Source organism: Scomber scombrus, chromosome 7, assembly GCF_963691925.1.
Source record: "Scomber scombrus chromosome 7, fScoSco1.1, whole genome shotgun sequence".
In the NCBI taxonomy this organism is placed as follows: domain Eukaryota; kingdom Metazoa; phylum Chordata; class Actinopteri; order Scombriformes; family Scombridae; genus Scomber; species Scomber scombrus.
Genome location: NC_084976.1, coordinates 18,875,544 through 18,889,090, shown reverse-complemented (window position 1 = coordinate 18,889,090; position 13,547 = coordinate 18,875,544). Strand labels below are relative to the sequence as shown.

Below are 13,547 nucleotides of genomic sequence, written 5' to 3'. Positions count from 1 at the left end.
ATACCAAGTAGTATTGAAACATCTCCCTTCAAATGATACCTAAAGACGATCCTTTTTGCACTTTTATGACTTTTATTTGCAAGAGTATACATCTATTCAAATACACACATACATGAATTTATAAGTTTGTGTGATGTATGCTGTGGCCCATATGCTGATTTTGAACATTTTATATTCAATAGCCTAAATGTTAATAATTTGAAAACTTTAAAAAAGCATTAGTGTAAAAATCTAATCATTTAGATGTGGAGGAGTGATGGCATTTTATTTAATTTCAATGCTTCTATTCCTATGATGGGTATTAAATGAAGTACTAAATTGGTATCAGTATCACTTTAAGGGTACTTCAAGAATGGACTTTACAGGATTCAAGAAACTTTATCTGTAGGACACATCTTGTGTCTGGTAGTAGAACTTTTAAAAAGATGCCATGAATGTAAAGGTTCCTCATTTGACTATTATCTAATTATTTATTTTCATTTTACACAATAAAATGAGAGGAATCATAGCACCATCTAGTGTCAGTTCCGTGTTTCTGCAATCATGTGTTAATGTTTACTTCCTCTTTGGCTCTTCCTGTGGGCCAGGCTAGACAGCAAGCGAGAGCAACTCACCTCTCAGCGAGAGGAATTTTCATCTCATCTTGTAATGTAGACTTGCTCAAATGTATAGTTGTTGTGAGGGAGCAAGTTAAATGTTTGTTTGCTGCCCTGACGTTGAAAGTTGAAAAGTAAGTTAGCTTCTACTTGCAGTAAAGGAACGACTCTTGCTAGCTAACACGTAAACATTGTGTGTATTTTCACTTTTTTACATTCTTAAACCGTACTTATGTAATATTCAGCTCTACTAACTTCCCTTTACTACATTCTTAATTGTATTTATGATCACACGGATTTCGTTTTCTGCCTGTGCTTGCTTGCTCATTCCTACTTCAGTCGACGCTAGCCTTGCTCAGCTAGTTAGCAGCTAACTTACAGTAGCAACAGTCGCCAAGGCAACCATGAACATCCTTCCGAAGAAGAGCTGGCACGTCCGCAACAAAGACAACGTCGCGCGCGTTCGGAGGGACGAGGCTCAAGCTGCTGAGGAGGAGCGCGAGGCCAAGCGTCGCGTGGAGCGTGCAGAGCAGGAGGTGACCGGTGATGATGTCACGTTGTTTACCTCGATGATGATGATGATGTCATGAGTCAAACTTTTGGATAATCCAGTGAATTAAATACTGAAAGGAAAAATGCTAATTTCCCCTAAATCCAATATGACTCATGATTCATCAATTAGGCCCAACTCATCAGTGCAGACTGTGCATGATGTCTGGTTTAGTCAGACTCTGTTTTCATCAGCTATGTGTCAGTATTTGATGTATGTGGTGTTACTATAACAGTAGGTGAACACAATATTCAGATATATGTATTCCTCTCTCATCACTTACATTAAAAGTGCATTATAAAAGGATCTGCAAATGAATGGAAAGGAGGAATGATTACAGCATGACTGACTATTGTTTTAAGACAGACTTGAACATTTGTGAACCTGTCCTTTAAGTTAGAGTAACTAAATAGCGCTGCCCATTAAATACCTGTAATACGAAGGTTTTATTAGCCTTTATAGTTTCAGTTTGAAATAATTCCTCTCTTTTGCACCACAGGCACGTACACAGTATCTGAGAAGGAAATCTCGAGCAGCTCTCGAGTCAGCAGGAGGAAGCAGGGATGATGAAGAAGATGAACAGAGCAGAGGGAGTGGAGCTCTGGAGCATCTCAATCTTTTTCCTCTTGAAGACTCTTCAGAGAAGAAGGGAAATGAGGAGTATCTCAAAGAAAAGAAAGAGGAAAAGGTGATGGTGCTTCTGTCCATTCTTATTCACCACACAGGTCACCCAGCCTGTGTCTGCAGCTTTGGCCTCATGCAAGTCCAGCACTGTTCAGCTTTAGTATGAGAAAACAGGTTACTGTTATCAGCTTCCTGTAAAGAGCCTCACTGGTTATCATTGGAGGATGACTAGTATGGTAGCTTACTACAGCAGCCTCTGAGCACAACACTAGGACTTTTGTCCTCTGCCATCATTTCTTATTGTCTCCAGGGCTGCAACTAACGATTGTTTTCATTATTGATTAATCTACAAATATATATTTTTAATTGATTTAGTCTATATAATATCAAAAAGTAATGAAAACTGTCCATGAATTCCCTAGAGCCCAAAACTAATGTCTTCAGAAATATTCTTTTGTCTGACCAAAAGTCCAAAGATACTCAGTTTATAATGATATTAAATGGAAAAAATCCTCACATTTGCATAGCTGGAAAATTAGGATTTTGGATGTTTTTTTGCTTGAAAAATCACTGACGTGATTAATTTATTATCCCAATTGTTGCTGTTTTTTTTTTTTCTTCAATTGACTTTCTATTCTTACAGTAATTTATTGTATTCATAAATTAACCCAATAGAGCTTTCAGTCACATCTAGTGACCTTCATCCATTGATGGAGATTGTTTAGTCGTCATGGAGATATCTATGATTGAAGTGATTGAACTAAAGAAACAGAAACAACCATCTGTTATCATGTGACTGAAATCTTATATACAGGTCACATGATAACAGTTATCAGCACCACCAGGAAACTCAATCTGCTGATGAAAGTCATGAAATGTGGCTGAAAGCTCAAAAACCCTAATGATAAGGTTTTGGTATTTGTCAAACTGCTGTTTCCAAGGTCAAGAATAAACCTTCAAACTCAACTTATATTAGATTATTCTCACCATTTGCCAAATTAGATTTCCACCATATTATCAATATTTCAGTGATAACAATAAATAAACAAACAGCTTAGTCTGGAAACACCTTTTCAAGCACCAGGATGAGCAGACATGTGAACAACAGTATGGTATAAATGACGATGTCTTCAGAAACTTGTTTTTATACTCTATGTTTAAATGTATGTAATGTATAAAATGTGTATAACTGCACCACTGGGAGTGACTGGGAAAGGAGGCTGTGATCCCAGTTCAGATACATGACATGATTGTTTAAGTCCGACTTTAATCAATCAGACATGCCAAGTTGCATTTTGTAAACTGATTGCGTTTACTTCACACTGGTATATCTGGACATTTAAAATCAGTGGAAGTGGTCAGACTGTGGTCAGAAAACTTAATGTTGGCGCGCAGGTGGTCCAGTGGTTAGAGCGCATGCCACGTACACAGCAGACCCCGGTTCGAATCACGGCCGGAGGACCTTTACTGCATGTCACACCCCCCTCTCTCTCCCATGATGTCTATCCGCTATCGATAAAGGTGTCTGTGCCTGAAAAAAATCTTTAAAAAAGAAAACAATGTATTCTGGATGTAGCCAGGCCACAATGTGATACAGTTTTATTATCAAATCTCAAAAAAGCTCGAAATGTCAGATATTAGCCAAAGGAAAAAAAAACAATCATTTTTTTATTCTTGCTTGTTTGTCACCGCTGTCATCATACAACAGATTTTACTCACTGTTGGTTTTCTTTGTTTTTCCAGGAGAAACAGGAACGTGCCATCGGCTTACTGGTGTCTCTGGGACCCCAGCCAGGGTCTGAGGTCACTCCGTGGTACATGAAAACCAGCGAAGAAAAAGAAGAGAAGAGAGAAACAGAAAAGAGGAAGGGAGTAAGTGAAGAGGAGAAAGAGAAGAAGGACCGTAGATTGAAAGATAGTTTGGACCCTTTGAAAGATATGAAGAAAGGTCTCGGTGTGAAACAGCACAAGAGCAAGAAAAAGGATAAAAGAGACAGAGGGGAGAAGAGGAGCAGTGGAGAGAGGTACAAATGTCGATATCACTTGCCTAGCAGTTGCTTATTATCTAAAATATTTAAAACATTTCTTGTAATAATAAATAAGAGCACATTTTTCTGATATATTCTTGTCATTTAATGAATAATTTTCCTCTGAGTAATTTAGAATATCTACAATATTTTGCATTCATTTCTTTTCTTTTTTTTTTAACAGAAATCCTTACCTAATTTCAGATTTCTTATATTCAGGCTTTGGTGATAATATGGAGAGTATCATCATGCAGAGATAATAAAGCTGTCTGTCCTGTCTTTTCCAGCTCCATTGAAAGGTTGCGTGCTGAGCGTTTACAGAGAGAGGCTGAAGAAAGGAGGAAAACCCAGGCCCTTATCGATCAGAGGAGCGGCAAAGGGAAGGATTCAGGCAGGGTGGTGCAGGAGCGGGACATGCCGTACAACAGCGCCTTCTTCCCAGAACTTGCCCGAAAGCGTCAAAGGCGGGATCGAGACAGCTGGAGAGATGAAATTTTGAAATCGTGATAATGTGTTTCTTCGTCGCCTCTGAAATCTAAACTGATGAGACAGCGAGAGGTGTTAATCTGCAAATGCTGGAAGAAGATATAAAATCCTAAAAAAAAAAAGAAGATAACAGTAAGTAGGTAAAGAGCCAGATTACGAACATGGTTGTGACCTGGTCGTGGTATTGTCAGGATGTTGATAATGAGGCAGTTTATAAGCTAAATAGGATTAGTTTCTGTCCTCTCTGTCCACAGGAAGGTCAGAGGTCAGGTTCCGCTGCAGCTACTTCACCCCCTGCAACAGTTCACACATGAACACATCAGCGGGGCAGATGGTCGCCATCACAGGGGGGCTTGAACCCAGGCTGTCAGCAAATAAATACCCAATGAAAAGATGATAGCGTGATATGAATAATTGTGAAAAAAGAAATCAAAGCGTGGTAAATTATGTAGGTAATGAGCTCACTGTTATATATTACGGGCATGTTGCTGTAAAGGTTGATAGTGTTACAGGTAAACCATTAATATTTGTTCTCAAAGAAAAGTCTGAAAGTAATTTGTGCATTTTTATTAAATACAGTTTTTGTCTAATTAAGGTAAAATAATAAATCTGATGAGACAAAGTCAATTTTGGTTTGCTTTCCGCAACATTGTATCACACCAACATCACCAAGCAACACAAAAGATGGAAGACTGACTCTTTTTTTTTTTTGCTATAACATATTTTATCAGTGTGTGGTTTTAAAATACACTCAGCCTACAATAATTTCTAACTTCGTTAGTGTTTTAATGTTCAGTTTTGTTAAAACTGGGGTTCAGCGGCTGTACTTTGTGCTGCTGTTGTTACCGAGATCTTTGAACAACTCTTATATCAAAGAACCGACTGCAGCCTCCAGTCATTGTAAACGTGAGTTAACTCCTCTTTGAAACAGTGTAAAATAATCTGTACATTGTAACCTTCATGAAGGCAGGATTTATTTATTTATTTTTTGTTGATGTGGACCTGCCGAGGCGTCAATAAAGTCTTGTTATTATTATTATTATTATTATTATTATTATTGTTGCTTAACACTGCATTAGTTTTACCTAGGTTTACCTGATAAATTGGTAATAGAGTGTAAATTACATTTTTAGACAACTGTAATCTATTTTTGCTATATGTCTAAAATATTTTTGATAGTTTGGTCGTGACAGTTCACTCACTTAAAACAGGTAGATTTAATCAGAAAAAGTTTGTTTTATTTGTGAAAAGGGCGTGGTTAATTAACATATTCTTTTGTATAATTATTAATAAACTTCCATATTGTTTGAGTAAAATTTAACCCATTTTGACATTTAAAAACAGTTAAAATAATATACATTTTATGACTTTTCCTGAAGTGGCCCAGAAAACAAAAATGGAAATATTTCAAAATGATTATTATAATTTATGGTTCTAAATGGTTATAATTAAACCTACTATCCAAAAAAGTTGCATTCTTAACTTCAATTTCCTTCCAATTAATAGAAATAATTAGGACTGTTTTCTCCTGTTTTAGATAACATGAAATCATAATACAGTGTGATTGTTTTTCATGATATGATTAATCACTCGTTTATTAATGACTGATAAGACATGTATGATTGTAAAATACATAATGGTTCAAAATTTGGTGTAGGGACTTATTATAAAGGGATACTTTGGAAAAATAAGACCCAGTCTAAACTATAAAGGGTCAAAATATAAACAGTAAGGGTTAATGGGGCCATAATAACATCACATCCAGGATTCTTGATGCAAAATGTATTTAAAAAATCCAATATGAGATCAATATAAACGTACTAGCCTACTTATCACCACATACATTATCTCATTATCTCCCTGTGGGAATATTATATCAGATTTTATTTATTAATTGTTTTTTGTTTTTGGCATTATGATGATGAAGCTGGACCATGACAATGCGCGCCGTGTGTGTCTGACGTAGGCTGGCGGAGGAGAAAAACACAGACATCCCTCCAACACTGAGAGACGGAGGTGGTGGAGGGGAGGGGGGAGAGAAAGGAGGATATCTAACAGGAGAAACAGCGGACGGTTGTTTTCACACACGGAGGCTGAGCAATAATGTATGATGAGCGGGGCTGAGGATGCACAATAGAGCATCTCACACACCGTGTTTAATTGCGGATTAGAGGAAGGGGGGAGGAGGTGGAGGAAGGAGGAGGGAGGGAGGGAGAGCACAACAAGGAAGGGAAGGAGACGCTCTTTATTATTAGGAGAGAAGCGGAGGGGGTGAGACAGAGACAAGCGTGAGTCGGGAGAGACGGCACAGACCGTGGCAGGGGGGACGGGAGAGAGCAGGACACCGACAACGACAGTCGGATCGGATGCTCGGATGCTGTTGTTGCTGCTGCTCCGGACACGGCGACGATGCGGCCACACTGCTGGGTGATGGTGGCGCTGGCGGGGATCATGTCGTACTTCAGCCCGGAGAGAGCCCTCGGAGCCCCGCAGAGGGAAGGTGAGCGGAGGAGGAGGGAGAAAGTGGGGGTTTGAAAACCTGTCAGTGATGCTGGAGAAAGGAGGAGAGAGAGGGGGGATGTAGTCAGTGATGAAAAGGCCTCCCGACACTGTATTATCAGCTTGTATGACTGAGACATAATGCGAATTATTATTGCAGTACTAGGCTGACTTTAGCAAAACAGGAGCAAGGCTGATTGGGTGATGGGTAGGGTACCATATTTGCATGCAGTGATGAAAATATTGGGGAGGAGGGGGGTGTTTCGATTTTGGGCCTCACATCGATGGCATTTTAAAAACAGCACATACTGTATGAATAGCAGACTAAACCCGTCGGTCAGTGCGAGATATTGCAGCCTCCAAATAGCCTGCGCTTGGCTCAGGAGATTATTTAGCCTTTTAACCACTGCTGGCATCTTTATTTTTCTGAATATTGCCTCCTTCCCCCAAGATTTTGGCAGAGTGTTGTGTTTGTGTAAGTGTGCAGTCATTGTATTGTGGTGTATTGTTTTGATGAGAGCTGTTGGCACGGGGCTGGTGGAAAAGGCCTTGTGTTAGGTTCCTATTTATATGCAGTGTCTGTCTGGACATCTGTCTAGGGAAAGATGAAAGAATAGCTCTGCACAAGAATTGTGCTCCAGAAGTGGAGCCACTAGTTGTGTTTGTAGTGCATGTTACACTGGCAGGAGGGTCATTGAGATTATATATTTAGCCCCTGTGTTGAAGGTGTTATGATCAGCATTTTGCTGTGTTTCTCTCGCAAAGCTAAAACTCATGCAGGATTATTTCTAATTTATTGGAATCCAGGGTGCCAATATTTCTTTATTAGCAACAGATCGGGCCCCTCACCAGCCTACAGTTTGATACAATGGTGGTTTTAAATGCTGAACACATCTTCAGTTACCTTTGCTCAGGCCGCCTGATGTGTGAAACAAGTGAATCTTGATGAGTCTGTGCTACAACTTTTTTTGAGAAAGAAAACAGGAGAAAAAAAACACAAAAACAAGAAGAGCTCAAAGTGTTAATTACAGTCAGACTTTAATATTGATCCCAAACACAATCATCACTTCTTTGTGTCCTCGTATTTTTAGAAGCATGTTGATCCTCTTCTTCTTTTTTTTTGCAATTTTTTTTAAGCTCATGAATTATTAAATTTACTTCTAAATTGATGTATGCTGTGTTTACAATATCATGACCTTGTGAATGAATGCATGTTTGGACGAGGGACACTGAGGATGAAGTTAGGATAGTTGTGAGAGCACAGACTCAGTACAGAGAAAACTTGGCTTATTTTTTAAAATTATTTTCTCATATTTATAATTTCAGACTGTTATGTAGTTTTTTTGTGTGTTAATGTTTTCAGATATGTGTTATGGGATGCACATAATATCAGTGAAAGTAGAGAGTAGATAAGTCTTCACAAGGTGAAACTGTGACTAACCAATGTTTTTGTTCTTGCAAAGATTTATTTTCAAGTTTCAATATAAATGTTTATATTATTTACGTCCTTCATTGTATTAAGCGTGAGGACGCCGTCTGACTGTTTCAAGGTGTTATTGTTCCTCTCTCATGTCATTTGTCATAACTGATATAATGTTTGACGTATTTTAGCTGCAGTAATTTAAGTGAAACCTGTAGTTAACACCTGAAGGGTATTTAACCACCCTGCCCTGCCCCTTTTCTTTTCTACAGATGGTTCACTTCCCACAATCGACTACGTTGAGGTACAAATATCAAATGTCCCGATCCCTCCCTCTCTCACCTGAGTAGTAAACCTTCCTGATTTGAGTAATTCTTTTCCAGTTTCCAACCCTTCCCAATTAGCGCTCCTTTTTTTACCTAAATGACAACTCCTCCCCTGCTTCTTAACTGTGTTTCCTGAGTGGAATGCCATTTCTGATATTTCCCCCTCCCCATGCTTTTTTCCTTACTGGAATGGTATATTCTCCCACTTTCAAACTTGAATTCTTTAATTCCAGTCTCTATTTTCTTTTACTGATTCAGACAGTGTTTTTTTTTTTTAATATCTTGGACGTAGTTTCTTTTCCTGTTTTTTCCCCCCAAATCCCTGATGCAAGCTGTCCATTGGGGTTCTCCACTGTGTCCCAAACCTGCCGCTAAGAAAACGCTCCAATGGTTTCCCTCTAAACAAAACACCTGTTTAACAAGACTTTACACCTTTCTGAGTCAGTGAAATCTTTTTTTTTGCTTCTCACTGACTCAAACCTAACAGTGTGTCCCCCCTTATAGAAACACAAACACCCTCAACAGCTGTATTAAACCCTCTCCTCCCTTGTATTTCTTCCTCTCGTCCCCCCTCTGTCTTCCTCTCAGTTTCTCAGACCAGGGCTGCATCCCTCTCTCCTCCACCCTACGTCGTCATCCTCATCTCTTGCTCGGGGCTCGTCTCTTTTGTTCTGCTGCTCCTCACCTGCCTGTGCTGTAAGAGAGGAGGAGTGGGATTCAATGTAAGTCTTCAACATGTAAGAAATTTATTCACCTCTCTGCCTTTTTTGTTTTGTCACACAGTTTGCATGCCTGTATGGTTTTCATGTAAGCTCGCCTCGATATGAACTGCGGCCGTGCACAAGGCTTTGGTCTGGAAATGGAAACACGAGTCAATAATTCCAATTTAATGAAGTAGAAATGGTCAATAATCATCTCTCAGTCTAATCTTGACTAGTCTTTTAACCTCACAGTGTTGTTGCTTAGCTGACAGACAGGGTGTAATTAGAATTAGAATTAGGCTGATTTCTCATTGTCTACTCCTCATTTCAGCCATATTTTTGAGTGAAAGAGTACTGTTTATTTGTAATCATACATCATACTAGTATTGTGATGCCTATATATTCTATGTTTCAGGAGTTTGACAATGCAGATGGGGAGGAGTGCTCCGCAGGATCCAGTCCTATCCAGGAGGACAGCCTTTCATCGTGTCCCTCCCTACCGGAAGTCTACACCTTACCCATCAGAGACAGGCCCAATTGCCCCGCCCTGCAGGATGGAGCAGGTAACAACCTGAAACAACTCTCCTGCATAGCTGTGTGCTCAAGCTTCAGCTTTCTTATGAAGGGTTTTTGAAGCTGCGCTCACACGAAAGCCAAAAACGACCTGCAGTAAACTCCCTCAGGGTCTGTTGCCTGAATCACTGATGTGGATCCAGTAAAGGTCTCAAAAAGGGAGTAAAAACATAGCATTGGACTCCCTGCTGAACTTCAGTGGATGGGAAACTATGATCTGAGGAAATTCTGCATCAGTGCTCTGTTTGAGCAGGCGAAGTTGGACATTTGGTTGACTTGTAGTGACAGCGTGAGAGGGTTGTGCCCAAAGACCATGCGGCCACGCTGACGAAGGTTGAGAATGGGGGTTTTTGGCTCAGGAAGGGTGCTGAGTCAGATGACAGTGCAAAATATGTGGTAGTTTGTATTTAAATGTTGACTGTATTTATGAGCAGCACCATATCTTTTTTTAAAGCTTATTTCTGTTCCTATTGTGAAATATTATGTCATTAAAAAGCATCAAATGCAGGCGTCTGTGACCCTGATCTTTTTTTATTTCTCCTCTTCTTTTTTTTTTTAACAGACTCCAAGTCTCAGTGCTTCAAAAGACACACTCTAAACTACCTTCAGGAGATAGGAAATGGCTGGTTCGGAAAAGTAAGATAATCACCTCCCATATTCAGATATCATCTCATCTTTTGTGTTGTCATGTTAAATATGAATCATAGATTGTCTTTGTTACGGCATGCTCTGCTCTGTTATATTTAATACTGGCTCCCGACCAGATTACAAGTCCTAACTCAAAATAGTTATTTTACTGCCGGTCTCTCTCCCCTGGGCACTCTTCCATGTTATTGTCCATCGATCTCTTCTAGGTGATCCTGGCTGAAGTGCTGTGTGACTGCAGCTCCTCTCAGGCCGTGGTGAAGGAGCTGCGTGTCAGTGCCAGCCCTCTGGAGCAGAGGAAGTTCTTGGCTGAGTCTGAGCCATACAGGTGGGAGAAACTGTTGAGACTGTGCAAAACTCAGGTAGCCATTTTGGAGCCTTAAAGAGAGACTATGTAACGTTTACTAAACAGCAACCAGTGAGAATCACAGGATAATGGACAGTAGTACTACAGTCACACAAGAACAGAGGAGTAGATACTTCAGTTTGTCTAATGTTAGTAAGTGGTCATACTGGTCATACCATATAGAGTAAGGCTGTATTAACAAAACCTGTGAGTATATCAAACTGAAAAAGGGTGCATTTTATTACTTACATAATTTAACCCTTTCATTTATAAGCAAAGGATTGTGTTATGTCTTCTTTAAAAATAGGATCTCACTTTAATCCTTTATAAAGGAGCAAAGCATGTCTAACTTGAATTGTACCTGTTTACTATCAGGACAGACTTGACAACGATCTACAGGAACTAAAAAGGATTAAAAGTTGGAAATTGTATTTGAATGTTTAGTTTGGTATATTCAGAATGGAAATGTCACTGCAGGTACATAGTGATAAAGTTTGCTCTGGTCAATGAGCACTGAACGACCTATTTAATATGTTTGACTCAGAGTCTGAGTTGTATTTTGGCTGTCCTTCTCTCTCCCAAACACACACACACACACACACACACACACACACACACACACACACACACACACACACACACACACACACACACACACACACACACACACACACACACACACACACAGAAATGTAAACTCACTAGGAGTCATTCTCACACACATTTTTTTATGCTGTTTACATCTCTTATAGAGGTGCACACATTCTACCTGTCCTGTTCTTTCTGTCTTCTCACCTCTTCTGTCTCAGTTTGTGTCTGATGCAAACACGCAGAGTCAACAACAAGCAAACACACACAACACAACACCAACACTCTTTATTTCCTTTTTCCACCCTTCACTCACACTTAACTTTGGCTTAGCTGCAGTGCCTCACACATGTCCCTCTTCTTTTTCTCTATCTCTCTCTCTCTCTCTCTCTCTCTCTCTCTCTCTCTCTCTCTCTCTCTCTCTCTCTCTCTCTCTCTCTCTCTCTCTCTCTCTCTCTCTCTCTCTCTCTCTCTCTCTCTCTCTCTCTCCCTGTGTCTGTGTGACCTACCTATCTATATATCAACTTACCTACCTATCTAATCTCTGGTGTCTCGTTCTCCCTTCAGGAGCCTTAAACATGCCAACATACTTCAGTGTTTGGGGCAGTGCAGTGAAAGCATCCCTTTCCTCCTGGTTATGGAGTTCTGTCAGCTGGTAAGTAGAAATAATTATTTTTTTTAATATTATTTTTATTTTTATTTGATTTTTTATCAGGTTTTCAGATCTGGATCCAACAGCATGAGTACACATAAAATATATAACTGAACAAATAGTTGTTTGTTGTTTACTCAGACATGTATTTACATGTTATTTTCCTTAGCAGTTAAGTTACTTATTCTGCATCATGTTTCACATAAATTATCCACTTTTCCCACTTCTTGTCAAAAATATTTCCTTTAAATCTTAGCAGGTAGGTCAGCTTTTTTATTCAATAGATATCCCAGACATTCCCAAACCATGCTCTTTCCCTGGAGAATCAGCTTTATATCAATGCTTTGTCTTTTTTGCTGGCAATAAGCAAACATTTTTGACAGATAGCTATCTCTTTTTTGTACTGCCTTCTCAGTTTTCCCTGGGTACACCACAGCACTGTTGTTTGGGATGGTGTATCCCATAACATCTTTGATAGTTGCATTTACAGAAACGCTTTAGTTTAGTGCAGCTCCAGAAAACATGGTTACGGTTCACCTCCAGAGAAAACAGCAATTTTTATGTGAAACAAAGGTAAAAGGAAGGATAAAGACTAGTAGTACATAACACATAATGTTGTAGTGTTTTTGACTGATCTACCTACAATTTAGGCCAAAGATAATTTGGCATCTGTGCTTTCAAATTTCTCTGAAAGCGCCCGCATCAAATTTCCCAATCTCTTTTATCACTTACAAATGCTGTTAATTGGTATGCAAGCCATTTACCACCTTTGTAGCATTTTTTCAATTGTGGTTTAGGCGCATTAAAAGTTCAAGTTTTTTTTTTTCTTAGGATGTTTATTGTAATATAATTTCATGTGAGCGGCTCATTAGTAGCACATTATCTGCTGCCGAAATGATGGATTCCAGGCTCACTGAAATCTGTTTAGCATCGTAGATTTGGTTTGTTTTCCTTCCCTAAGCTGGCTTAATCACTGACTGATTAAGAAAACCGTATGAGTGGACTCTCAGGCCAAACAAAGGCATGAGCAGATCAATTACGGCAACACAGCGAGAGAAACAACACTGTAGCCCTCACAGACTGAAGCCCCTTTTTGATAAAGTCGCCCATTGTCCTTTCCATGTGGATATTTTTCATCCTTTTATATAGTCCATGTTTTATTTCTTTGCCCTTCCAGAAGCGCAAATGACTTATACTAACGCTGCCAGCTCATTACCAATTCCTGTGTTGCTTTTGAGGCTCTGTGATGGAAATCACCTAAAAAAGGACGTATTTACTGGAGAACTAACAAATATCTTTTGTGCCTACACAGTGTAGCCTCTAAGTTTTATCTCTGTTTTAGGCGAAGGGCACAAACACTTGGCACACACACTTACGGCCAGAACTGCCATTAATTCAGCCTGTACTCACGTCACCTCCACACCTGATCTTGACCTGCCTGGGAACTACAGATGAAAACTGGCCTCTTGGCTAACTCTGAAAATGTTGATTGATGTGTACTGTCCCTGCCAATA

The 13,547-nt window shown here is 39.5% G+C and overlaps 1 protein-coding gene across 2 annotated transcripts; it reads left to right on the top strand.

Moving 5' to 3' along the window:
• The first annotated feature begins 590 nt into the window (after positions 1-590).
• Positions 591-5,319, top strand: leng1 (leukocyte receptor cluster (LRC) member 1). 2 transcript variants are annotated; one of them, XM_062421865.1, is made up of 5 exons: positions 591-730; positions 936-1,132; positions 1,646-1,834; positions 3,514-3,794; positions 4,085-5,319. In XM_062421865.1, the coding sequence occupies exons 2-5, from the start codon at positions 1,001-1,003 to the stop codon at positions 4,302-4,304; spliced, it is 822 nt and encodes a 273-aa protein (XP_062277849.1). In that variant the 5' UTR covers positions 591-730; positions 936-1,000; the 3' UTR covers positions 4,305-5,319. The 2 variants fall into 2 exon arrangements, with proteins under 2 accessions (XP_062277849.1, XP_062277848.1); XM_062421864.1 differs by having other exon boundaries at positions 596-1,132.
• The last annotated feature ends 8,228 nt before the right edge of the window (positions 5,320-13,547 follow it).

Excerpts from the sequence above, each read along its gene's own strand:
- leng1 (XM_062421865.1), top strand. The coding sequence starts at position 1,001 with ATGAACATCCTTCCGAAGAAGAGCTGGCACGTCCGCAACAAAGACAAC. Across the intron at positions 1,835-3,513 it reads AAGAAAAGAAAGAGGAAAAG|GAGAAACAGGAACGTGCCAT; the intron begins GTGATGGTGCTT and ends TTGTTTTTCCAG. Across the intron at positions 3,795-4,084 it reads AAGAGGAGCAGTGGAGAGAG|CTCCATTGAAAGGTTGCGTG; the intron begins GTACAAATGTCG and ends TGTCTTTTCCAG.